Source organism: Microtus pennsylvanicus, chromosome 16 (assembly GCF_037038515.1).
Source record: "Microtus pennsylvanicus isolate mMicPen1 chromosome 16, mMicPen1.hap1, whole genome shotgun sequence".
NCBI lineage: Eukaryota > Metazoa > Chordata > Mammalia > Rodentia > Cricetidae > Microtus > Microtus pennsylvanicus.
The window spans coordinates 43,443,816-43,470,176 of record NC_134594.1 but is presented as its reverse complement, the minus strand read 5'-3'; the positions used below and the strand labels follow the sequence as shown (position 1 = coordinate 43,470,176).

The 26,361-nt window shown below is 46.1% G+C and overlaps 1 protein-coding gene across 1 annotated transcript in view; it reads right to left on the bottom strand.

Annotated features, from left to right (window-relative positions):
• Positions 1-24,775, bottom strand: part of Spmip2 (sperm microtubule inner protein 2) — a 47,378-nt gene extending 22,603 nt beyond the window's left edge. The window contains exons 1-3 of the mRNA XM_075950692.1: positions 24,694-24,775; positions 15,149-15,381; positions 2,831-2,889 (exon numbers count right to left, since the gene is read on the bottom strand). Coding sequence (XP_075806807.1) covers positions 2,831-2,889; positions 15,149-15,381; positions 24,694-24,775 — 374 coding nt within the window. The remainder of the gene's footprint in view (positions 1-2,830; positions 2,890-15,148; positions 15,382-24,693) is intronic.
• Between the last annotated feature and the right edge of the window lie 1,586 nt (positions 24,776-26,361).

Here is a 26,361-nt window from a genome sequence, read left to right as displayed (position 1 = left end):
GCCCTGGTGGCTGCAAGGGTGCCTCGGCTGTGCTCTCCTTGCTCTCTCTTGGATTCCTGGCTCACTGTTCCCCCCTCCATGGTCTCAAGTACCTGCTGGAAGGCTCCCTGGCTTGCATCAGTGTCTTCCATGTAGTTGGCCCTTGTGTGAGAAACCCTGCTACCAAGGCTCAGACTTTCTTCCCTCTGTCTAATCTTGGGGTTCTTAGTTCTGGTTGCACAACATAGACAGTAAGGAAGATTTTTATTTTAAACACCCAAGCCCAGATACCAGCGTAAATCCGTGGGATCAGCCAACGTAGACTGAAATATTATTTTGGTGATTCAGCTTCTTTACCAGGAGCCTTCTGGTACCATGAACTATGCTTTATGGAATTAAGGTATGTATGTGCTCACTGGCTCTTCTCTTCATTATCCACAGTCTACCTTCTTGAAAAGCTCAGCTGAGTCCCAGCTCTTTCTAACCACACTTAATTTTGCCTTGTCTGGAACCCAAGATGGGTCTGTACAAGTGAAATGTCTCCTAGCTGATCTTGTCACGACTGTTCCTGTCACTTCCCACCCATTTCCCACACAGCATTCCACCTTTCTAAGAGTGACCTTAGCAAGAGGATACAGATCACGTTCCTGCCGACTTAACCCTCCCAGTGAGCTCACGCTGTTTGCAGATTAAAATTCAAATGCTCCAGACAGGTCCACATGTTTCCAGCAAGTCTATCCCCTGCCTTCCCACTCGCCTGGGACTTCCTGGGATCCAGGCATGGATTCTAGTTGGATGTACTTTTCCTAAACGGTAGCACCAGGGACAGCCCCTGCTCCCATTGCCAGGGGTTGCTCAAATAGACCAAGTTACACAATTGTCACATATCTGCAGAGGGCCTAGGTCAGTCCATGCAGGCTCCCTGGTTGTTGGCTCAGACTCTCTGAGTTCCCATGTAGCAGGCTAACCATTCCTGTGGGGTTCATGTGATGTCCCTGACCCCCCTGGCTCCTACAAATCTACATGAAGCAATAAAAATACAATGATAACGTGGTATAAAAGGAGGTCATGGTGAATACCCCGGACTTTGGTCCCAAAAATGAAGAAGAAGGAGGAGGAAGAGAAGGAAGAAAGAGAAAAAGAGGTAAGAAGAAAGAGAATGGGAAAGGAAGAAAAAAAGATAATACCTAGAACCTCCTAAAAGGTCTTCTGGCCATTGGGTGTATGCCCTAAAGTGGATCTTGGGACATTGGCTCTTTCTTCTCTCTTTTATGGAGAGATGACTTTGCTCTACCATGAGACTTCCACCATGATATACAGCTTTGCCTCAATCAACAACTCTAACTGATCATTACCCGAGCCTTTACAATTCTGAGCCAGGATGACAGGTGACTGTCTCTCAGGTCTTTGTCATAGTAATGGACACACAGGCAGACTGAGCTTTGTCTTTTCCTTCTTCCATTTATGCTCGCTTTCCCAACTTCTTTCACAATCCTCTTAGGACAAGGCTTTTTTCTTTCATAAACAGTTTGCATCCTTATGACTTGGTGCTATGCACGGAATCGTCCCTAGAAATAAAGGTAGCCTTTCCTCTCTAGGAATATTGTTCGCAGCTGCAGTGTTTCTCAGAGGCTAAGAAGGCGTTTCTGTTAGTACAGTCACACCTTCCTCACCAGGAGTTGTTAAAGGCGTCCTCGGTGTCCGATAGCCTCTCTCTGCTAGTTTCCTTTGCGGAGAAACGGTGGACAAAGCAATGCTCTTTAGAGGAATTTCTCACATAGGACACGTGCTTTTCATGCACTGCGGTGTGACTCTTCCTATGGGGCTTGACATGGGAGCAGCAGCTGTGCCCAGCCAGTCACAGATGTTGTACAGGAAGATCTTCTGGACAGCACCTGATCGACTTTCTAAAGTATTGATTTGATTCTATTTTCTGTTCACGAGTGCTTTGCCTGCATGTACGTATGAGACTCGTGTTCATGCTTGGTGCCCAGAGATCAGAACAGGGCATCAAGTCTTCTGGAACCAGTGCTACAGATGGTTGTGAGCCACCGTGTTGGTGCTGGGAACCAAACCCAGGTCCTCTACAAGAGCCGGAAGTACTCATAACTATGAAACTCTCTTTCCAGCTGCCGTCCAATAGTCTTTTGACAAGAGGGCTTGAATTCTCTTTCTATGCTATATATTTTACGTTAATAGAAGAGACAAAACCTGTTTTTGTACGTGCCAATAACTATATCCTTCAAGAATGAAAGCTGGAGAAACCCTTCCCCCATAAATCCATAGAGATGACACTATTATATCTCTAGTGTGGCCTTTTCTTCGGGCATCTGGATTGTGCTCGTTTAGACAAGAGCCCAGTATCTTTACTCTTTCCCCGTAATTTAACACACCTGGAGCTACACATGTTTAATTTTTGTTAGCGGCTACTTTAAGGCAACATGAATTCAAGCCATTATGTGACTTTAGTAAAATTATGCTTATTAACCAAGGCTACATATTATTGTGGTTTCTAGGCCAACAGCATGAACTAAGGTCTTTTCAACTACAGGTCTGTGTTTTCCGACAGAAAGCATACGTACAGACTGGCATCTCTTTCCCTCTCTGTAATCTAGCACATTCTTTACTATGTTACTTTGCTTTGTCTCTTCCCCTAACTAGGCTGGCAGAAAGTAAAATTTATGTTGTTCATTAGAAATACAAATTTGTGGGGTTTTTTTTCTGTCACACAAATCTACATGAAGTAATAAAAATACAATGATAACGTGATTTTCGAGACTGGGAAAATAAGCCGTCCCTAACTTAGGAAAGAATCCCATTACCCATTTAAAATACATCCCCATGTACTTACCATGGGTTTTGATAACGGTGGGTTACTTTGTCATTCGCATAAAGACTTAGCTCTCCAAGCTGCAAAAGGAGAAAAACTAATTCAGGGTTATTCTTTGGTAGATAGGGACCTATGTGTCTGAAGTCTGAGCATCTATATTCCTCCTCTAAGGGGAGTCAGGCTAGAAAACGGAGTAGGGATGCTAAATTCAGATGAAAGAAAATCAGTAGGTACCACTCACCGGGGTCGCTTGCCCTGGAGCGGGGAAGACAAACCATTATGGTGAGCCAATATATGGTGAGGTGTGGGAGGGGGGGCAGAATGGTTCATGTCCTGTAGGGAGAGGCAGATCTGAAGAGGTGAAGGGGGTGAGGAACAGGCTAATGTAGGAGGCCTGCTTGCCACCCTGGGCCATGGTGACATCCAGGCCTAGACATGGGTCTGTGGCCCCTCTGCAGCCAGGGTCTGTGTTACCACCAAAGGCCGCAAGGATGCTGGGGTTCTGGGCCACCATTTGACCCTGTTGGGGTCCGAGGGACGTGCTGCTGCAGGGCCATGCTGATCTGAGTGACCAGTGCTGCCACCCAGGGCCATGGAAGTGTCTGGGCCTGAGCTGCAGCGGAGGGCCATGTCTGGGCCTGGGCCTCTATTGCAGACAGGGCATGGGATGATGTCCATGGCTCCTGTTAGCACAAAGGCTGTTCAGATGCCCGGGTCTGGACTGCCACCTGGGGCCATAGTGACATCAGGGCCCACGCTGCAGCCAGGTTGTGTCTGTGTCCGTAGTCCTCCCACAGCCAGCATCTGTATTGATGTCCATGGCTCGGCTCCTGTTACCACTGAGGGCTTGTGCAGCTGCCCAGGGTCTGGGCCAACACCCAGGGCCAATTTGGAGCTCAGGGATAACATTTGGATCTGTGAGGCCTGAGGTGCCATCCAGGGCCATGGAGACAAGTAGGCTCAAGCTGCTGCTGGTGACTATGTCATGGTCCTGATGCAGCTGGGCAGCTAGGATCTGTTGATGTCTATTGTCCATGTTGCCTTCAGGGCTCATGCAAACCAAGTGTTGAACAATGTCTTGATATACTAGGGCCATGCTGAGCTGGTCTGGCTCCCCACCATGGAAGAGAGAGCTGGCTCTGCCCCTCAGAGGGCAGTGGTCCCAACACCCAACTGAGCAGCTCAGCTACCATCCGGACACACATCCAGGACTTGGTGTTGGCACTCTCCAACATCTATCCTCTCTACGTCCTGCTGCAGCCCATGAAGGGACTGGTCCTGGGGAATCATAGCTGCAGGATCTCCATGACTGGGGCAACAGAAGGATAACTGAGGCAATTCAGTGAGGGTCTAGAATTATCGGTATACCAGAAGCCAGAGGCCTTGAACCTGCCACATTATACAACGAACATTTGCAAGTAAAGCTGTTTGGACACAAAGGAAATAGGGGATGATACACAGGGCTACTGAGATGATCTCATCCCAGGGCTACTGAGATGAATGAAGAGGTGATGGAGGGGTGGGGAAGACGGAGGAGCGAAGTGGTTTTTGTTTTGTTTTTTGTTTAATATTCTTATTTGTATTTTTAAATGTTTATTATTTCAAGTTTTCCTTGGCATGGGGTGGGTGGGGGATGCAAGAGTGAAGGGTGGATACTGAACGACTGGGAAATGAGTGCGATTTGGGTGCATGGTATGAAATTCCCAGAGAATAAAAAAAAGTTATGTTTTAAAAATTTAAAAAAGAAAATCAGTGGAGATGATCACTGTTGCTTCCTGGCCTGAGAGGAAACAGTCACCACGAGCTCCACTCCCTCTGTGTGAATGAAAAGGACTGACAAAGACTGGGGGACTGGCCAGGCTGCTCCGTGTCTGACTCTGTAAGGGAGCAGCACTGTGGGCTGTCAATCATCATTTAAGTGGGCACTTGAGAGCTCTGCCGAGTTAGCCAATGCGTCAGTGGAGTAGGGAAAAGCTGGCATTAGGGGCCTGTAGCAGATCTGAAAGCTCTCAAATAGTTGAGAATCTATGTGGTAGCTAGCTAAATATCAGTTTCACATTCAGAGAGAGAGAGAGAGAGAGAGAGAGAGAGAGAGAGAGAGAGAGAGAGAGAATGAAATCCCACACCCTCTCGTGTACGCTTGAATGTTGGATTATTCCTGAATGAATGCTCTCTGTGTTCCAGTTCCTTTCCCCGTCTTAGAAAGAAGCTGGGAAACAGGGGTGTCATGTTCATATTCAGAGGGCTTGAGGACTACAGTCACTTCTCAGTTTTCTGGGCTAGGTTACAACATGAAAATTACAACATGAAAACAGAAAAAAAGTATTTCACTTCTGCTTCGGAATGCATTTTAAAAATTTATATTGACAGGAGGTGCCAGATTCGTAACAGCTCAAAAAATAGCAATAACCATGAACGTTCAGCAGCAATTGGCTGTTCTCACATCCTCCCCTCTTCCTCTTGCCCAGGCTTTGCTCAGAACGGCTTTGCTGCCAGCCTGCCTAATAGTTGTTTCTGTTCTAACTCCTTAATCTACATGCTTGCTCAGGTGACCCAAAATGGCAGTCTTGACCCCCATACAGAAAGCAACCGTACAAAGGAAGGGGTCGGTTAAAACTTTAATGCAGAGCCGGCCATTAGTCAAGAGGCAATGCGGAAGTAGTGATCTCCGTGCAATGGAAAGGTCATGGTATCGTTTGATCCCTGGCATACAATTCCCTAAAAACCAGTTGACACACTAATTCAAAAGTAAGTTTACTATTTTCTTTGGATGCTCTTCTTTGATCTTTTGTTACTCAAGATTTAATAACAAAAGCATGACACCTTCTTGTCAGAAATGCTAAGAAGTCTTTGCTTCTCTTAGTTACAGGGTTCGTGACAAAAACCTTGTTATTGCCAGGCGGTGGTGGCACATGCTTTTAATCCGAGCACTCAGGAGGCAGAGGCAGGCGGATCTACAAGAGCTAGTTCCAGGACAGGTTCCAAAGATACAGTGAAACCCTGTCTCAAAAACACACACACACACACACACACACACACACACACACACACACACACACACACAAACTTGTCATCTTAAATACACTCACCCTTTTGTGTTTTAATTTATTAACAAACACACTGTGACTTATTTGAGTAGCCATGCTCACCAAAGTGCTAAACCTAATGAATTCACAATCATATAAACATTTATATTGGCCCATTATTCATAATAAGGGAAATATTGATCTAGAGATTAGTTCTCTGGGGATGTTACTCAAGGATAGAGCACTTGCTTGATAGACACAAGGTCCTACATTTTATCCCAGAACTACAGATCAGTAAACAAAATTGTAACTTTTTCATACAACCCACAAATATATAATGTTTTGGGGAAATTTTTATATATAAAATTTTCAGTTAACAAATATAATTATAGGTCAAAATTAAACATTTCCTATGAAACCATGTTTCAACAAAGTCTAGGGATTAGTAAAAAGGAAATGCAAGCTAGCCAACTGTGAGCGAAAGGCATGTTTTGGTGAAGACTGAGTTAAATTAATTGTGTACATCTGGGGCTAGTTCTAGTGACAAGGCCACCTCCCCTTTATTTCCCACCCACCTCTAGTGCAGCCCTGCCGTGTTCAGGTGACCTGGGGACTGTTTTGCAGAGAAATACTTGCTTTGTTAGGATATTCCACAATGCTTTTTCCAGGGTATCTGAAGGAGCTTTCCTTACTGGAAGGGCCGATGTTACCCATTTCTGTCGCTAGGGGCTTTCTTACCAGTAGACCAGATGCAATGCAATGTATTTTGAGAATGTGTACACACTAAGGTTTTCTTCCCCAGCCTCCTTCTTGGTAACACTGGGCTCTCAGTCCCCCACAGTACCCCCTCAGGCGATCTTTTGTTATGCTAATGTGTTTGTTCTCTACTTGCCTCAATTTGCAAAATATTACTGTTAACCCCTTAGGTGTCTTTCTTCCCACAGTCTGTGATAAGCACCCGCATTGTTGTGACTGAGCCACCAAACTGCATAATGTTGCCTATTTTAGACTGGAATTATTGAATCAAGTAGGGCATAAAGGCCTTTGCAAGAATGGGGCATCTGAAGTATTCATTATATATTCAGTGCAAGGGCTGAAACAAAACAGTTCTTTCTGGAAAATGTCAGCGGTTAAGGCTTAGCCTCTGCGATGCACTATTCTTGTAAAGAGAAAGAGCAATGCAGAGACCCACATTGCATTCTATGCCCCGTTACAGATGAACCTGAATGTTTCTGCCATTGTTGTTTGACTGCAATGTTTCAAATAATTTGAACCAATTAATCAACTTTAAGCACGCAGTAAACACTGGGCTTTGTGAGTATGTTAGCTTTAGAGCCGGAATTGCTGCTTCCTGGTGTGTATCCAAGTGGTGTGCAAATTCTATCACGGCTCTACCCTGCCTATAGCCCTGCGGTTGGAAAAGATGGGCAGATAGAAACATGAAAGCCCCTGGATGGCATTTGTTGAGCCCTGCTGTGTGAAACACTATGCCAGCACTATGCACACATACCTCACGTAATCCAGAGAACAAAACTCCGAGGGTTTCCTATTAACCCTGTGGTAGGCAGAGCTCCAATGGCCCCCTGAATTCTCATTTCCTGGTAAACGTGTTTTCTTCCAGATAGTCATCAAATATCTACACACAGGGTGTCACTGATGGGGGATTTTGTAAACATAATCAAGACCCTAAATCCTTTGAATTTAAGAAGGATTTGCCCAGTGTGGTGGGCATAGGCTTGTAGTCCCAGTTAGGCTACAGGGTGAGTTCAAGGACAGTCTAATCAACTCAGCAAGGCCTCATAGCTGTGTTGTGGAGAACTTGCCTAGCATCGTGCACAAGGCTATATTATACACACACACACACACACACACAGAGAGAGAGAGAGAGAGAGAGAGAGAGAGAGAGAGAGAGAGAGAGAGAGAGATTTAGCCTTAGTGAGCCTAACCTAACAGAGTTTTTAGAAGACCCTAAAGTTCTTGACAGAAAGGCTGCAGTGATGAGGAACATGAGACCTGAGGGAGATTTCCTTAGTAGCCTTAGCGTGAAAGAGTCATGTGGTTAGGAATTTGGGCATTTTCCGGGAGAATGGCTCCTGGCTAACACCCATCCCTACAACCACAATGAAGCAGACTCTGCCACAACCACATGAACATGAAAGAGATGACAGAGATACTCTGATGTCAGCTTTGGGAGGCCTGAGCAGCAAGGCAGCCATGCCTTCTCCCCAGACTTCAGACCTGTAGATCTGGAAGCAGATACATGGTGCACCATTACATTTCTGAACTTGTGACTATTTGCTATGTAGCAGTAGAAAACCAATATAATCTCCATTTTATAGGTAAGAAACTTAAGGTGTTATGAAAATACTAGTAAATAAAGCTGACAGAAAAGAGGGAAGATAAAAATCCTTCCTCTCAGGCCATTTAGCAGATTCACAGTCGTAGGCTCAGCCCTAGGGGCTATGACCTACCTAGACACAGGGTCTTGGTCTCCACAGCAGTGCCACACATGAGTTCCACCTTGTGTAACTGGCCTTAAATCCAGTCATAAAGTGGTTGGTTGCTCTCATAACGTTCGTGCCACCATTGCGCCTGCCGCATCTCCTGCCAGCTTGGTTGTTATGGCGGCTTGCCTGTTTTACAGCTGGGTAAGACTGCTGACTACTTTTCTCTTTCAGTAGCATGTACGGCACCGTTCAGCACTGTGAATGCTCTCCAGTGGGTATGAAGCGTCCTCATCAGGACCAGCTTGATTTCTTCATGTTCTATGACGCAAGTTTGTGTTGTCTTTAGCAATAGGGTCTCATGGTCAGGTTCTGGAGGGTGACCAAGTGCAATAGCAATAGCCTGTAACATTTTGAGGTCTGTGGGACCCCACTTAATAAACAGCTCAGCTTTTGGTGTCTAGATGAGGCATTGTTCCCCTCCCCCTGTTATAGGCTACCTCAATTTAAATACACTAGAACTTTCTTTTAGAGAAAAACCAGACCCTTCTTTGTTGGAGTAGTTCTGATAACTACTAATCATAACTTTGTTGGAGTAGTTCTGATAACTACTAATGTCAGCCCTGTAGCCTCTTCTGCTTGATTCCCATCAGGGCTTGAACTTGAGCAGACTCTACACTTGAAGCTACCAGGAGCTTCCCAAATCTCCAAGGGCAATTGCTGTAGTTTCTGAAATATAACCAAGTGCCTCATTTGCAATTGTATTCACGTTTGGATTTGTGTGATGTGTTGATTACATTGCTACTGCTGTTGATTCTGAAGTTAAAAGTGAGTTTTCCCTTCATATAATTGTCCAATTAGCTCTACAGCTAGGAGCAGAGACTCCCTCATTGTGAAAAGTATTTTCCAAGGTAGGAAAAAAAATAAAAGGTTTTCAAACAATTGTATTTAACTAGCTGGGAGTAGAATGGTTACTAATCTAACACACACTTAAAAATTCTTTTCTCTCTGTGAATAGCAAAGACTCTGCATGAGGACAAAAATGGTTTTCATGTCTCGTCATTTCTGGATCAGCATCTACCCCGTGCTAAACACCAGGATGGAGTATTGTATGCTATTGATATTCTCGGTAGAAAGTCAAACCCAAAGAAGCTACTCGCAGCTCTGTGGAGTGCGGCTTGGGACCACAGTGCCTGGCAGTAATCACTTTATAAACTTCAGCAATAACAACTATTAAACCTGAGATTTGCGAGAGAAAACCAGTTCCACAATTTTTGAGCCAAACTGGCAGCAAGCGTTTATTACATACCGGGCAGGATGATGGGTTCTGGTTAGGGCCATTCCGAGGTGCCCAGGAAAAGGCAACGAGTCACATTTTGAAGAGGCCAACTAATAAAGGCAAACCCATCAGGCCTCTGCATCTCCCATCACGGGTGAACATATATCCTGGCCTACTTCCTGCCTGCATACCTCTCTCCTACATCCAATCAGGGGCAAGCGTACTCCTGACATTTCCTGCCTACATGTGATCAAACACACGCAGTACAGTTGTGCCAAACAAACTTGTTTTAGGGGAATGAAAATATAAACAATAATATTGTCATTTCCATCACATCTTGGTCCCACAGTCGTCAGCATTCAGGCAAAATGCTTAGTCGCCCTAGGTGCTAGCATTTCCGGGGTCCCAAATTGCCTAGTTACCCTAGGGCCTTACGCCCTACATAATCTATGGACATGCGCATCCTGGCCACGTAATCTATATGTATGCATGCTGAGGGCTCTGCTAGTGTTGCACATGGAGGAAGCCGTCACTGCAAGTTTACCATGCTTTAAGGACTTCCCTCCAGTGACCTTAAGAGAGGATCAAAGCCAGATTTAGAAAACACATGTCCCGGCATTTGATCCATCTGTGCTTGCGATATTAGATCATGTACAAACTGCAGAATTCTTCAACAATAAACCGAAGACTTAACTGTGGAGTCAGACCACTTTTGCTAGAGCGTAGTCCAGCTCATCAGTCCGTTCTCAGCTTCTGGTGTTCTCATTATCCACTAATGTCAGCTGAGGGTCCGTGGAGTGCGTGTAATTCTGACTTTAAGAAGCTTAATTTTATTGGTGGAAAAGTTAATGCTTACATTAGAAATACACTCGAGATTTTATATCAGGCCCTGTAATAATCCAGGTACTTTAAGCTATCCTTATAATTAAGGAATAAAATCTCCTTACAGGTTCATAGGATTCTTTTCCTTTTCTTTTTTCTTTCCATATTTCCACATCATAATAAAAAAATGATAGAAAACAGGTATGTATTTTTTGATTGACCAACCACTGTCTGCAAAAGTCACATCCTTAAGTGAGGAACCGTGCCAGTTTAGCCAAGAGACCAAGCCTCTGGCTGCTGTGACACCCAGAGCGCCATGCTTGTTTCCAAATGGATTACTTTTGTAAACCACCAGTTGTATTTTCGTCTTCCTGAAATTTGAAGATGCAGAGATTGCACACAGTGCAATGAATGTACTATATAGAGGACTTAGGTCAGTTGCTCACTGCCACTTAACTCCAGCGCAGTCTCCACGGATCAACCCACCTCAACCTATTGTGGGTTATTTTCTGCTCTTTTGGAGGGCCCGCCACCCAGCTCCCAAATAAATCCCACATGGAGGCTTATTCTTACTTATAATTGCCCAGCCTTAGCTTGGCTTGTGTCTGATCAGCTTTTCTTAAATTGTCCTGACTACCCTTGGCCTCTGGGCTTTTTCCTTTTCTTACTTCTGTATGTCTTACTTTCACTCTGACTCTGTGACTGGCTGGGTGGCTGTGTGGTTGTGTGGCTGTGTGGTTGTGTGACTGTGTGGTTGTGTGACTGTGTGGTTGTGTGGTTGTGTGACTGTGTGGTTGGGTGGCTGTGTGGTTGTGTGACTGTGTGGCTGTGTGGTTATGTGACTGTGTGGTTATGTGACTGTGTGGTTGTGTGGCTGTGTGGTTATGTGACTGTGTGGTTATGTGACTGTGTGGTTGTGTGGCTGTGTGGTTATGTGACTGTGTGGCTGTGTGGTTATGTGACTGTGTGGCTGTGTGACTGTGTGGCTGTGTGGTTATGTGACTGTGTGGCTGTGTGGTTATGTGGCTGTGTGGTTATGTGACTGTGTGGTTGTGTGGTTATGTGACTGTGTGACTGTGTGACTGTGTGGCTGTGTGACTGTGTGACTGTGTGGTTGTGTGGTTATGTGACTGTGTGGTTATGTGACTGTGTGGCTGTGTGGTTATGTGACTGTGTGGCTGTGTGGTTATGTGACTGTGTGGTTATGTGACTGTGTGGCTGTGTGGTTATGTGACTGTGTGGCTGTGTGGTTGTGTGACTGGGTGACTGTGTGTCTGTTCAAATGTCATTAAACTGTCAAAAGAAGCCCCAACTAGAGCATGCTGATAGAATTTGTGGTGGTTAAAATGGGCAGAATTATCAAAGCCTGGGAAAAATGTATTAACCACCTCACGTATGCATATACAGTTAGATTGCTATATTTAAAACACAATGGTTGCAATATATCTCGTGGTGAACTGATTTAATGTTGTCCTAGGGATCGTACCAATGAAGAATGGCTGACCAAGTCCAACATGACATCATTTCTGTGGGGAAAGCAACCGACTTAAATCAATTCGCTATGAGGTCAGAGTGCAGGAGCAGAAAACGGACATCAGGAAGTCAGCTGACCTTGCTGAGGTCTGGGTTAAAGCAAGGCCGGGGTGAGGAGGCAGACCACTGGAGAGGCCATTAGAATGCCATAGACATTGTTTCATTTGGCTCCAGATATTATTGTAGAAATGACATACATAGTTTGACAGAGGCCAAATCCATTTAAACAAGAAGAATGCACTGCTCTTAAATCTGAAATAACAGCAAAAGTAATGGGCTTTTCCTGGCTGATATATGCATTCATTACCATGGTACTGTAACACATAAACTAGAAATAGCTACACACAAACACACACATGCATACACACGTGTGTGCGCGCACACACGCGCGCGCACGCGCGCACACACACACACACACACACACACATACATATACGAGACGGGGGTTTCCTATGAGTTTATTGCACTGACCTCTACAGTGTGGCAAGTGTTTAAGTATTCAGGTTGCCATTTGGCACAGAGGTTATTATCTCAGTGCTCAAGCCAGATAATTTGTCACATGATCTGTGGAGCCCCTTTTTGCTCTAAATAAGAGGTTCCAGGTAGAAGGCAGCTTCCCAGGGCACTTTTGCAGGAGTCCCTTCAGGTGCCTGAGCATCCTAGCTGCTGGTCTCAGACAGACCTGGAGCTCAAATTAGGAAGCACAGCTGCTGGAGCTATAAAAAACATTGAGCGAAGGTCTGTGTAAAAAACTGCAGTTCTGAGCTATCACATGCTACACTCTGAGGAGCTATCATACGCTACACTCTGAGGAGTGTCCACAGCCAGACTTGAAAAGTGGCCATTTTGATGTGAAATAGGATGGGAAAAGAATGGCTGTAGATGGGGGAGAAGTCTCAGGGGAAAAAAGGCATTGGAGAAATAACAGGCAGTGGACCGAGACATCATGGAAGTGGCACCTTTTGTACTTTCTAAGGTGACCTCAGTTGACATCACCACTCCTCTCCTCTCATTCCTTGTCCCTAGACCTCTCTCTGTACCTCTGTTGCCTCTCTCTCTCTCCCTTTTCCCTCTTCCCTCCTTCTCTCCTCCCCTCCTTGTATTCCCTCCCATCCTGTCCTTGCCTCTCCCTCTCTCCATCCCCTCTTTTTCTCGGCCCTCTCATTCTCTTTTTTCTCTCTACATGGCCCAAATTGGCCTTGAATGATTCCCCTGCCTCAGCCTCCCAAGCTGTAATCCCTCCCAGGATTTCAGGCCTGTCCATTGAATCTGATTCCTTACACCTCACAAACTTTGTAGCGGGTTTGCGTACGCGGAACTGATGTGTATATCTCCAAATGCAAATTCATGATCTGAGTGGTGGAAGTAAATGGGTTCACGAGGAATTGAAACCAAGTCTAGACTTAAGGTTTGAGCTTGGGTGCACAGGAAATCAGGGCTGGGATTTGGAGGGGAAGAATGGCAGCCCCAGCAAAGGGCTTCGTGGGTAGGTGCATCCTCTCCAGGTACCACACGCCATCACTCTCAGGCGCTTTCCTTCCTATATAGCTCTAAGTCCTTTAAGGAGGTGTCGAAGATTAAAGAGGAGGAGGCCGGGAATGGGGGTGGGCACATACGAGGAGTTGGATGGAGGTTAGGGAAGGGAGAAACTTGACATAATTATATTTTAATTAAAAGGAAAGAAAACTTTGACAGAAGCCGTGTAAAAATAAGGGGTTTTAAAATTATTATTGCTTTCTAGTTAGGAGTTCTGGAGAACGTGGCTGGGGGAATGACAATTGTTATTAAGTATTCATTTTATAATTTTTATCCATTGCCTATATAAAGTCGGATCTTAAACTTTTTCTCTTAGAAAGAGAGCAAAGGCTGGCCTCACCTGTCTAGACTGTTTATAGCACAGCAGGGAGGGGCATCAAGCTTCCTTTGGGGTGCAAATGTGTGAAGCGGTGGAGCTGGTCAGGCCTCTTAGAGGAGTGGGGAGACAGACGTGGCTCACTGCTGACAGGAGCAGTCACAGTAAGGTTGTCTTCTGGGGCCGGGGCATTCTATCAGTTACAATGTATTTGTTAATCTTCACCATGCTCCAAGGCGTATTTGCTAACTATTTCTATAATGTATCCTTATAAAAATGTCTTATTAGTTGGATAGTTTTGATATTGGTGAGCTTTGCTTGTTTGATCATTTCTCATAAACCTTCCTAACAATGCCTGTGGACTCCTCAGGCAGGGGCAGGCAGATCTCTGTAAGTTCAAAGCCTGTCTGGTCTACAGAGGGAGTTCCAGGACAGGTTCCATAGTTACTGAGAAACCCTGTCTTGAAAAACAAACAATCAAAAAAAAAAAATAAAATAAACTATGAAGACAAAATATGATAAGGCAAAAAAGGAAGCTGTTTAAGATTGTTTCGAGAGATAGGTGGACCTATATGAAAAGGATTCCTGTTAAGACAGCAGACCCAAGAAAGGGTAAACAGCACCATGACTTCAAGCCTCTGCCCAAGACCAGTCTCTGTGTAACACACACACACCACACATCACACTGCACACACATCACCCCCCTCCCCCCCCACACCACATACACACATCACACACACAAATTTCAAAAAACAATTTGAGGAAATCTGGAAACGTATCCACTGGGTGATGCTACGCATATAGAAGGTGCTAAAGCCTGTCTGTAAATACACTGGCCTTCTCAGACCCCGCTTCTAAAGCCATTTCCACTTCTTTCTATTTTGAGATGACCGTGTGGGCACCTGCCTCGGCCCACACCATCCAAAGGAAACTAGACAGGGCTTCTAGACTGCAGAGCCCTGGTCACCGCCACAGCACGCTCAGCACAGTGACATTCAAGAGCTGACACTTGGTGGCTTTTTGCTTTGCAGATTGAGATTCAGCACCACCTTCTTCCCTGACACGGCCCACTCACCGAGCAGAGCCAGCACGGGGAACATGTGCAGATGCCCCCGCACGCATGTGACCCCGGGACATTCCCATCTCTGCGCAGAGACGCTCTCTGTCGGTGGCACTGTCTTTGTGCCTCCCCTCTCGTCTACTGGGCTAAAGGCCGTGCTGCTAATAAGTACGTTTATCACCAACACCAGCAGTTTCTTCCTGCAGAGCTTACATGCTTCTCAGGGTGACTAAGGGCCTGACGTTACCTACGAGGCAAACTCGCCGTGAATCAGCTCAAATCAGAACACAGGAGCCTCTGAAGACTGAAATTAAGAGCGGTACCTTGATGTGAAAGCCGCTCCCCAGTCTCGATCTGTTGATGAAACGGTACTCTGGTATCCCCCAGCCAATTCCACCAACATACTCGTGTTTATATTTTGCTGGCAGGCTTCGGTCTGGGGCAGATCTCAATAAATATCTGAGATCTCCAGTTTTCTCTAGCGCTGGACGCTTTTCTCCTATGTAGGCGGTATGCTGGTGGATTTTAGGCAAGTAGTCTTTGATGTAGTCTGGACCTTAAAGAGACAGAAAGAAAGCTTGTTATAACCTTCACATTACTCTTCTCTCTCTCTCTCTCTCTCTCTCTCCCCCTCTCCCTTCCTTCCTCTCTCTCTCTCCCCCTCCCTCCCTCCCTCTCTCTCTCCCTCTCTCTCTCCCTCTCATGTGTATGTGTGTGTGAGGTATCTCAGGTATCTCAGCCCAGTTTGCAAGGTCCTGGGGATTGAACTCTGAGATGCCTTCATTTCAATTGTGGAGTAAACACTATGGCATTTTCTAATGTTCCTAGGTATGATTATCAGCTGTTCAAATGGGTTAAGTCCAAGAATCCTGATTAACAGCTGGTAAAGGTAGACTCTAACCACCCCCCCCCCCGCACCCCATTTAAGATGGGGAAAGGGAGTCTCATGAAGATTGGTTCTTTGTTCAGAGTCCAAGCGAATGAACTCTCCACATTCCCAGGCTGCCTTCCAAGCTGGACCTTCAATGCTTCCACGAAGCTGCTGTGTTTGTAATTAATTCAAGAAAGACACATTTCAATTCTAAAGTTCCTCATCCGTGACATACGGGCAAGGGCTAGCCTTCAGACCTGGGGGGATTTGCCTTACATCTACGGCTTCTTAAATGAGAGTGAAAATACCCTAAATGTGTTAGAAGCTACTAGAAAACCGAGAAAATGACGAGAGGGGACAGCTCTAGCGGATGATGACTCAAGGCAGGGGTAGCTAGCATCAGCCTTCAGAATGGAAAACAATGAAAGTAATCAATGAAATGAGAGACACAAACAGGAATCCCAGATCTGGGCAGAGATCACTCAGGTCTACACTTGGAAGCTGATGATGTGTGTGGAGACCCCAAGAACTTCATTTCTATCAGCACGGCAACAGTTTACAGGAGGGAGGCACTGCAGCCTAAGACTGCGGCTCTGCTCATCAAGAGCTTGGTGTTTGGGGAGTCTAGGGAAGGCAAGGCCACGGGTCGGATGCGTCTGTTAGTTCCAACGCTTGGTTCTCAGGTAGAAAGGCTGTTTTGGAAGAGTCTGGAATTTTCGGGAGGTGGAGCCTCACGGGAGGAAGTGGGTCACGAAAGGTGGAGCCTTGAAGTTTTATGGCCCTGTTGCACTTGCAGCCTGCAGTCTGCCCCAGACTACTGAGGACACACTGTAAGCTGCTGGTTTTCACCCAGGTCAGTGGCTGTCCCTTAAGCAACTGCTGTCCTGATCCCCAGCTGCAGCTCCGCTGCTACCAGCAGCAGTTAGGACACAAGGGCCACGGCAGCCCGTGGGATTCTGGGCCTCTCTCAAAGCCACTGAGGGGAACTTTATCTAGATCTCTACCCCTCTAACAGAACTCAGGATTCAAAGATTGAGGTGAAATTCAGAGAGGCTCACTCTCAAGTAGCTAACCTTCTCTCCTTGCTCTGCTACCCTCAGAGTTTTCCTTCCCTGCCTGCCAGCCCCGCCTATCCTGCCTCAATATTGACCGTTCAGCTCTTTATTAGACCACCAGGTGTTTTAGACAGGCAAAGAATCCCAACTTTACAGAGTTCAGCAAATGCAACGTAAACAAAAGCAACACAAGTTTACATCATTAAAACAAATGTTGCCCAGCATAAACAAGAGAAACACACCTTAAAACAATATTCTACAACAGTATCCAGCTTTGGTAGCCATGCCTACCCCACCAAGATGGGTGACCTCTCTTCTTAAATCCCCGCCTCCCTTAGGTTGCTCTTGTCAAGTGTTTGATCACAAGAATGAGAACCCTAACAATCAATGGGAGAAGTGGAGTTCTTAAGCTGGACCAGTAAGGTGTGTTGTGCCAGACGGAGGCTGCGCTCAAATGTTCTTGGGAACAGTGCCTGCAACATTTGCCTTGCAGATAGATAGTCAACAAAAGTAGGCTCGGCACCCTGCATAGCTCAACGGCGAGCAAAAATGTTTATAATTATGGTTTTGGTTTTCTTGGTGGTGGTTTTTGTTTTATAGCGGTCACTTGCATATATCCCACAGTCACTGAGAGGTTTAGGGAGATAAGAAGCCTCCACGAGCTTCGAGCTTTGGTCGTGATTAATAAAGAGGCTGCAGGTGGAGCTGAGTGGCAGAGCGCTTACCTAGCGAGCATGCGCAAGGGCCAGGGCTCATCCCCAGCACTGTAAGAGAAAAGAGTGTGGTTGTGAGGGGTTTTGTTTTGCCTAGAGTAGAACCCAGGGTCATCCACACTCTACCATAAAGCGGCACCCAGTCAAGATCACAGTGTTGAGCCTAATCCTGGTTTTGTCCAGAGCTGGCTGTGTGAACCAGGGAAGGTCACTTTACTTGTGCATCTGATAACACCTCTGCAGTGTTGCCACCTCCCAGGAGAAAGAGGAGTTTTACTTAGCACAGAGTGTTTAGTTCAAAATCTGGTTCATGTGCCCAATCTTCTCTCTGATTCGTGGACCTTTTGACGTGAGCCTTCTCTTATCTGTTGCAGTTCTTAATTTGTATCTTGGGAACCAATGGACTTGCTAGTGTTTTGGGGTTTTTTTGTTTGTTTTTTTGTTTTGTTTTGTCTGTTTTGAGACAAGGTTTCTCTGAATAGCCTTGGCTGTCTTGGGATTTTACTCTGTAGACCAGGCTGGCCTCTAACTCACAGAGATCCACCTGCCTCCGCCTCTGGAGTGCTGGGATTAAAAGCGTGCGCCGCCACCACCCGACTTGATTTTTTTTCTTACTGTGAACAAATTTCAAATCCTTCAGAACTCTTTGATATTAAAGGTCATCAAATACTTATTGTAAAGGCCAGAAAGGAAATTGTTTTGGTTTTGCTGTCCCTTAAAATCTGTTTCACAAGCTCAGTTCTGCCCTTGTAGGTCAAAAGCAGCCGTGGGAAAAGAGGAAAACAATAGCTATGCATATATTTCAAGAAAACACTATGGGAGGGGCTGAGGAGAGAGCCCAGTTGGCTGAGTGCTTGTCTATCATGCTGGGCTCCATACTCAGCATGGCAAAACCTGAGTGTGAGGGGGAAATGCACATAAAACCCCAGGGATCAGAGGTGGAGGCCGGAGGAAGAGCGGCTCCAAGTCATCTCTGGCTACATAGGGAATTGGAGGTTGGTCTGCACTACACGAGCAAGACCCTGTAACAACACTCACACACACACACACACACACACACACACACACACACACACACACACACGCGCGCGCGCGCGTTATGGTGCTCTCTGCCTTCACGGTAGAATCTGGAGGTCAACAGAGCACCACAGTGTACAACTTGTACATCCATCCACTGCAAACAGATTATGGAGAACATGGTTGGGACAGGAATGCAAAAAAAAATTGCTTCGGTGTGAACACCTGGATAAGCTGTTGTAGAAAGCATGTTGGCATGCAGAAATTTAAATAAATTAATTCGGTGTCATTTATATCCTAGGCTCAATGGGATCTAAAAAAAAACCATGGGATCTAAAATTTTTTTTTTTAGGGCAACAAGATTGTAGCTGTATATAAATTTCATTCACTATGAAATATTGTTTTTCATTTTCTCACAACCACTTAAAAGAGAGCAAAACTGTTCTTGACTTCTGGGTAAATTTCAGACTAGAAGTTGGCTCCTATGACATGGTGAAGGAAGAGTGTCAAGTTAGGTAAAAATAGACGGTGTTTCAGAGGAGGAGAGAGAGTCCCGAAAGGAAGGAATAGGACAGCTGCAAACCACAAAGCAACAGAAGCCGTGATGCGCTGCCGAGAAGAAAGACCAGCTGCTGGGGAAGAGGAGGCTGAGGCTTACGTAAAAGATAAGCCGGGTGGCCCCGTGAAACGAGGCTGGCTCTTCTATCCAGAGGACAAGCTCCTGGCTTCCCGCAGCCTCAAACCCAGTTACAAACTGTGGTGGTTTGAATAGGTATGGCTCCCAACGACTCACGTGTTTGAATGCTTGGCCCATAGGAAGTGGCACTATGAGGAGGTGTGGCCTTGTTGGAGGAAGTGTGTCACTCTGTGGAGGCTGGCTTTGAGGTCTTGTATGCTCAAGCTATGCCCAGTGTGGCACACAGTCTCCTGATGCCTGTGGATCAAGATGTAGAACTCTCAGCTCCCTCTCCAGCATTATGTCTGCCTGCATGTCGCCGTGGAGATAATAGGCTAAACCTCTGAACTATAAGCCAGCCCCTCCATTAAATGTTTTCCTTTGTAAGAGTTGCCGCGGCCATGGTGTCTCTTCACAGCAATAGAAACCCTAAGACATAAGTCTTACAGAAACAGTGACTTCCTCTGTTGAATGGGTCATCGGCAGAGACGTTCCCCAGGCTCAGATGGTTGTTGCCAGGTGCCATCTTTAGAAGGAACCTGGACTACCATAAAGTCTGAGAGCAGGGAACAGTCACAACTCAGGGAAACCGTGTTCAGCCAACCACAGCTGCAGGATAGAAGCCAGTCTAGCAGGAGCAGTTGTGCAGGATGGGAAAGACCCAAGGCTGCCAAGCTCCAACGTGTGGGCAGCAGGAGGCTCAGCTCAGATACTGAAATGCATAGGAATAGGTAGCCTTTTCCTTGGTGGCCTGGGGCAGACGTCATCAACTAAGAAGAATGCTTCTGTCTGCTGGCACTTGTCCAGTAAGGGCTCAGCATAAATCATAGAAAGACAGATGCTGTCAGTTCAAAGGACCACCACCCACAACACATGTCTGGGAGTTTTCAATTTTCAAGAATTCAGAAGGAAACTTTCCTTTTTCTTTTCCTTCCTCCTTCCCTCCCTCCCTCCCTCCCTCTCTCCCTCCCTCCTTCCCTCCCTCCCTCCCTCCCTCCCTCCCTCCCTCCCTCCCTCTTTTCCTTCCTTCCTTTTTTATTTTTATTTTTTGAGACAGGGTTTCTCTGTCTAACAGTCCTAGCTGTCCTGGAGCTCACTTTGTAGGCCAGGCTGGCCTTGAACTTACAGAGATGGGCCTGCCCCTGCCTCTCAAGTGCTGGGTTTACAGGCGTGAGCCACCACGCCCAGCTCACAGAGCTTTAGATATTGAAATTGTGTCCCGAAATGTGCGAAAACAAGTTATATGCAACGAAGCTCATTTATATGGTTGAGTTAATAATACAAGCACCTGTCAGCTTGCGTACACTCTTGGAATGCCACCTTGTCAAGTACCTCCTGAGTGGCAGTGGTGGCACACAGCGTCCAGACAGGCTGCTTGCACTCGTCTCAATCTTGCCTCATCAAGTAACTACCACAGACTGTTCACTAGATGATGCACATTTATTTTGAAAGTATTACGATCTTTAAATATTCCACAAATTGATATTTTTAAAACATGTAACACACGGTTTCCATAACTCCAGATTTAGGATTATCAAGTGGAGTGCATTAGTCCTTCGAGGGGCCCCAGTGACATCTGCAGACTTTTGGAGCTGGTACAGCGAGTCAGAGCTGCTGCTGTGGTCCAGTGGGTCGAAACCAGGAGTCTGCAACATGTGCTAAGGTGCACGGGCCGTCCTCCTCCAGCAGGCAATCAGCTGGCCCCAAGCGGCAGCAGCCACAGCTGAGAACTCCTGCCTGAAACTAAGGCACGAGGCAACACAAGGTGAAATCCAAGGAGAAGGTTGGTGGTGAGAGACACTTCTATCCCCACTGGTGGTGGGTTGTAGTGTTTTTCCAAAGCAAGAAGACGGTGCCATAGCATTAACCGCACATCCAGAGAACTGGCTGCGGAGATCGAAGCAAAGAATGCGATCCGACCAGTTCTGACAAGTCCTAGCTTAGGCTGTGAGGTATAAAATCAACTCCTGCAGAAATGTAGCTCAGAGATAATCTTTATCTAGTCTGTATGAGACTCAGCTTCAAACCTCAGCACTGAAAAAAAAGTATTGCACACACACACACACACACACACACACATTCTCTCTCTCTCTCTCTCTCTCTCTCTCTCTCTCTCACACACACACACACACACACACACACACACACATACACGGGTGCATGCACAACCAGAAATGTCCCAGAAGTGTTTTGAGAAATATTAAATGTGGAGATTTTTCTAAGGTCTTAGAACAGTAGCTGGTATTCAAGAAAATCACAGTTAATATTAATGATTAGAAATGGATGTTTAGCCAGTCGATGGTGGCACACGCCTTTAATCCCAGCACTCGGGAGGCAGAGGCAGGCGGATCTCTGTGAGTTCGAGACCAGCCTGGTCTACAGAGCTTGTTTCAGGACAGGCTCCAAAGCCACAGAGAAACCCTGTCTCGAAAAACCAAAAAAAAAAAAAAAAAAAAAATAGAAATGGATGTTTTTTCTTTTTCTTTTCTTTTTTCCCAAATAAGCATTTTATCTACACTGCTGGACTGCCCAAGTCCTGGATATTTCCTGCTATGAAATCTGCCTGTCCTTAAACTATATCTCTCTTCTCCCTCCTCTCTCTCTCTCTCTCTCTCTCTCTCTCTCTCTCTCTCTCTCTCTGGGATTCTGAGTACTTTAGCTCTATCTCTCAGTCCCATGCTGCAGATCCATGTGAGGTCTATGAAGGAGGAGGCTGTTCTTTCTCACATGAAGAAGACAAATCAGAATGCTTTTCTGTAAAAGTCTCCTTTTCAGTCGCTAACGACAGAGTCCTAGACGTGACTTGTTCTTCTCCATACCGAAGCTACATTTAGGGAGGCAGGCAACATCCCCTATTGTGCCTACGACTCTTCTTCCAAAATGTTGGGGGACTCCCTGTGGAGGATGGGCATACTTTATTCTAATGCTGTTCTTTATGTGAGGAACTGCAGTTCAAATGACAAGACCCTCATCTCCAACCACAAGCCAGAAGGAAGTGGATCAATTTTTTACTTTTATTCTCCAAAGGAGTGAACTATTCTATACCCAGCTATACTGCTTTTTAACAGATTATGGAAAATAAAGGGTATTTTCAGATAAAAGAAAAACTAGATGAAAGTATTATTCATGTAGCAGCCGCCTTCCTAAAGACTGGTTATTGAAAGTCCTGAGACAGAAAGGAAGGGTTCTGAAGAAAATCTGTGGCTACAAAGACGACATTTGGTTTTAAAAGAAGAGAGAAGGACAAGAGCTCATGGGGAAATGCCTGTCATTGTATCATATTGCCTCAGGAGGCCAGTCTTTTACTTCAGGACCAAAATGAAACGCACCACAGAAATAAATGAAAAGGAATGTAGAAATGAGAATTTTAATAAGTTTTGTGATAGTCAAATGACAGTGTGGGCATAAATTGGAATTACAAATCTGTATCCAGGCAAAGCAAGGGGCAGAAGATAGGGAAATGTGAAATGAACCCTAATGGATGCGATGATGCTAACAGTGGCCAGCTGATCACAGCAGAGTGGAGACGTCAGGCAGAAATGTGTGCTGTGCACTGGAGTTCTCTCAAACGATGAACCTTCTTGAGGATCTGTTGGGGGCTGTGGACCCCCAGACCCTGAATTTCCCATAAACAACTTGTTATGCTTGCAGCTGCTCTGAGAAAAACAACTTGTTTTCCTGTGTTTGCAGCTGCTCTGAGCACGAGACCCTCACGAGTTCCTGATGGCAGGGAAGTGGTTTCTGGTGGGTTTGGCTGGGGCGTGGTTATCAGTTAAGGATCCCTATATAAGCTGCCTTGGAACTCAATAAAGGGGGCATTCTTGCTTCAAGGACGCTCGATGTCTCTGTCTCTGTGTGTTTCAATCTCCAACCCCTTTCTCTTGAAGGTTAGGTCCGTAGTGGTACGCTACAGGTATAGTACCGTAGTACACATAGTACAGGCAGTACAAGACCACGGTACACGTAAAGCAGGCATGTTTTACAAGGATCCTTAGCAGCCAAAAGTCCGAGTGCTTCGTTAACCTCGTGTGCTAGAAGCAGAGCCCATGTGATAAGCACAGAATTGTAGGTTTGAACTCTGATTGCAAAGCATCAGAGATGCCACCTGCCTGACAACTTTCGCCTCTTTCAAGTAGCATTGAGAACGCCTTGCCTTCCTGTGTGCTTGATCTGGGGCAATGTGAGCAAAATTTGATACAGTGTGACTGTTTTTCTGGCTTTCCTTAAAAGACCATGTTGCATCCTATTGGACATGCTTTCTGCTCTTCAGAACAGATGAAGGTACCCCTGATACCAGGCTACATTCAGGGCAGAGCCTCCCACTATCGCAAGGACGTTTCGTACTATTGCTAATCCCCAAGATGGGAGGAGAAAGACCGCTGACCCAAATCATCATGGCCAAATTAATCAAAACAAGCAATTAATTACTTAAAGCAAGCTTTTTTATTCGAGTATATGGACTATCTCCCCCTAAGGTGGAGTTCGAGGGGTCAGTATTGGATATGAGGCATTCAGCTCAGGCATAGGAGGTTTCCAAACTGGGGCTTTGGAAGGCAAAGGGGGCAGGGCTACAGGAGCAGAACAAACAAGTTAGTCCTCATGACCTCTTGAAACAAAAACATGGCTTCAAGGTAGGCATAACAAGGTAGTCATAGTAGCAACCAAGTAGCCAAAGGTGACCATCTAAGCGTTTGAAACAAAAGAGGGATTTGCAAGAGAGTTAATAGCCTCTTGAAGCAAAGACACGATTGCCATTCCTGGAACAGGCAGTACAGAACCATTTGTAGTTAAGGTTACAGGTGAAGCAGAGCCCAGCCCTTGAGAAACAGAGGTTTAATTATAAACAGGAATGAACCTGGTTTGTCTTTACTAAGCCGAAAACGGAGGCAGGCTGGTTCATTATAAAATGTGAGTGAGCCAGACCCCCAGTCCTGTGTGTCTGTTCTTAATCAGCAAAGAAATCCTTTCTAGAAAATTCCAGATAAATTCCTCTCTTTTGTCTTCTCCATGGCTGAGTTATGCATCTCTTTCTAAAATCAAGCCCAGGCAAGAAGGCGTGAATCTTGATGACAGGCCTGGTGTGACTCAGGATTCACCCTGAGGCCCGTGAGGTAAAGGCGGACTCTCAACTACAATGAGGTTATCTACAGTGGGGGAGAGGGCACTGACCTCTAGACGGTCAGCTAAGAGACGCGGAGGGAAATACTCCTGACGCACACAACAGTCTCGCTGCCTCCTTTACCGCCACCTTCTCCACATGCAGAGTTGGATGACGTCAGTCCCGCTCCCCTCTGGTTCTTTGTTAGTGTGTTGTAATCAGGTTGCTGGTTGTACTATTATACCCGAGGAGAGAGCTTTATACTGAAAGACTAAGAAGGAACGCTTTTTGCAAAACAAAACACAAGGGAGAGAGCAATTGCTCCCAGCGTTCCTCAGTGGGCACAGTGTGTGTCTCAAGCAGAGATCCACCGTCTGCTGTGAGGCTTTAATAGCAGCCATGTCTGGCTTGTGGGCCAGAGCACTCCCATGCACTCACATGTCCAGGGGAGATGTACTCGACAGAGTGATCCGAACACGCACACGCTGATGCTGGAGACGGGAACCAGGACTCCACACATGTCGGGCACAGACTCTGCCACTGAGCCACACCCCCAGCCCTGAACCAGAATTGTCTCTGTGTCTCACAGGTCATCTTTTATGAATCACTGTTCTTTTGTTTCTCAAACCGCTCACAAAAATGGGAGCATTCTTCAGCAATTTTATTCATGTACAAATACAGGCGTTTTACTGACTGTATTCCCCCTCAGACACTGTGTCACTGTTCCCAGTCTGTTTCACTTAACCCTTTTTTCCCAACTAGTCCATCTCCTTTCCGATCGAGAGAGAGAGACTTTTATAGACTGCTCACATGAGCACAGATGTGACACACAACACAGCAGACACAGCGACACCACTGGGAAAAACATCCCCCTCCCCCAACGGTCAGCTGCCAGTAGCTCCTCAGGGAGAGGGCGTCCACGAGGGAATGCTGAAGAGCCCAGTCTTGTGCAGGTCTTGTGAGGCAGTCATAGTTTCTGTGAGTCACGCGTGTGATGTCAGTGTCGCGTCGGGAAGACATCGTTTCCCAGCTCTCATTCTTACCTTGTTTCTGTCACCTCTTCCGTAGGGCCGGAGAGAGAGAGGGTGATGTACCTGTCTCACTCGTCCATCCCTTGTTTTCGGTACTTTTCACTGTAAAGAGAAATTCTCTGACCACAGCTGGGGTCTACAGGAGCAGCAGTCGCTGCCAAAGGTGGGAACGTGGTCCCTCAGACTAATGCTAGAATGTCTATATTAGTACATATAATTTCTACCTCATTGTGCTGGATAGCATTCTCTCAACCTGACACAAGCTAATCATTTGAGAGGAGGGGATCTCAATAAGAAAATGTTCCCATTAGCTCAGGCTGTAGGCAAGCCTGTAAGCATGTTCTTAATTAGTGATTGGTCAGGGAGAGCCCTGCCCCTTGTGGGTGGGGACATCCCTGGGCTGGCACTGCTGTAAGAAAGCTGCCTAAGCAAGCAAAGGGAAGGGAGACATTAAGCCATGCCCTCCAAGGCCTTTGCGTCAGTGTCTGCATCCAGGTTCCTATTCTGGGAGTTTCTGTCCTGACTTCCTTCCATGGTGAAAAATGATATAAAAGTATAAGCCAAATAAAGTTGCTTTGGTCACAGTGTTTCCTCATAGCAATAGCCACCCAAACGAAGATGATCATAATGGTTTCCCCATGTCATTTTATATACACATCATGAATTTGGATCATATTCTCCCTGTCCCTCATTGCTCTCCCACTCCTGCAAATCCCCTTCTTCTGAGCTAGTCCCTTTCTACTTTTACTGTTTGATTTGTGTGTGTGCCTGTGAGATCCAGTGTGTTCTACTAGCGTGCTTGCCAGGACTATTTGGGAGGGGTTTCTTAAGGAGCAGGGCCACCTTATCAGAGGCCACACCACTCAAGAAAATGCCTCTCTTTCCCTATCCACCATCTTCAGGGAGGGCTGGCGCCTTATGTATTCCTCAATCCCATTGGTGGGATGTCGATGGGCCCCATCTTATTCAGGTCTTGAGCGGGTGTCACAGCTGCTGTGAGCTCAGGAGGGCAATGGTCCCATCATGCCTGGATGCGGGATTCCCATACCGCTCCCCATCTTCCCTGGCTCTTACA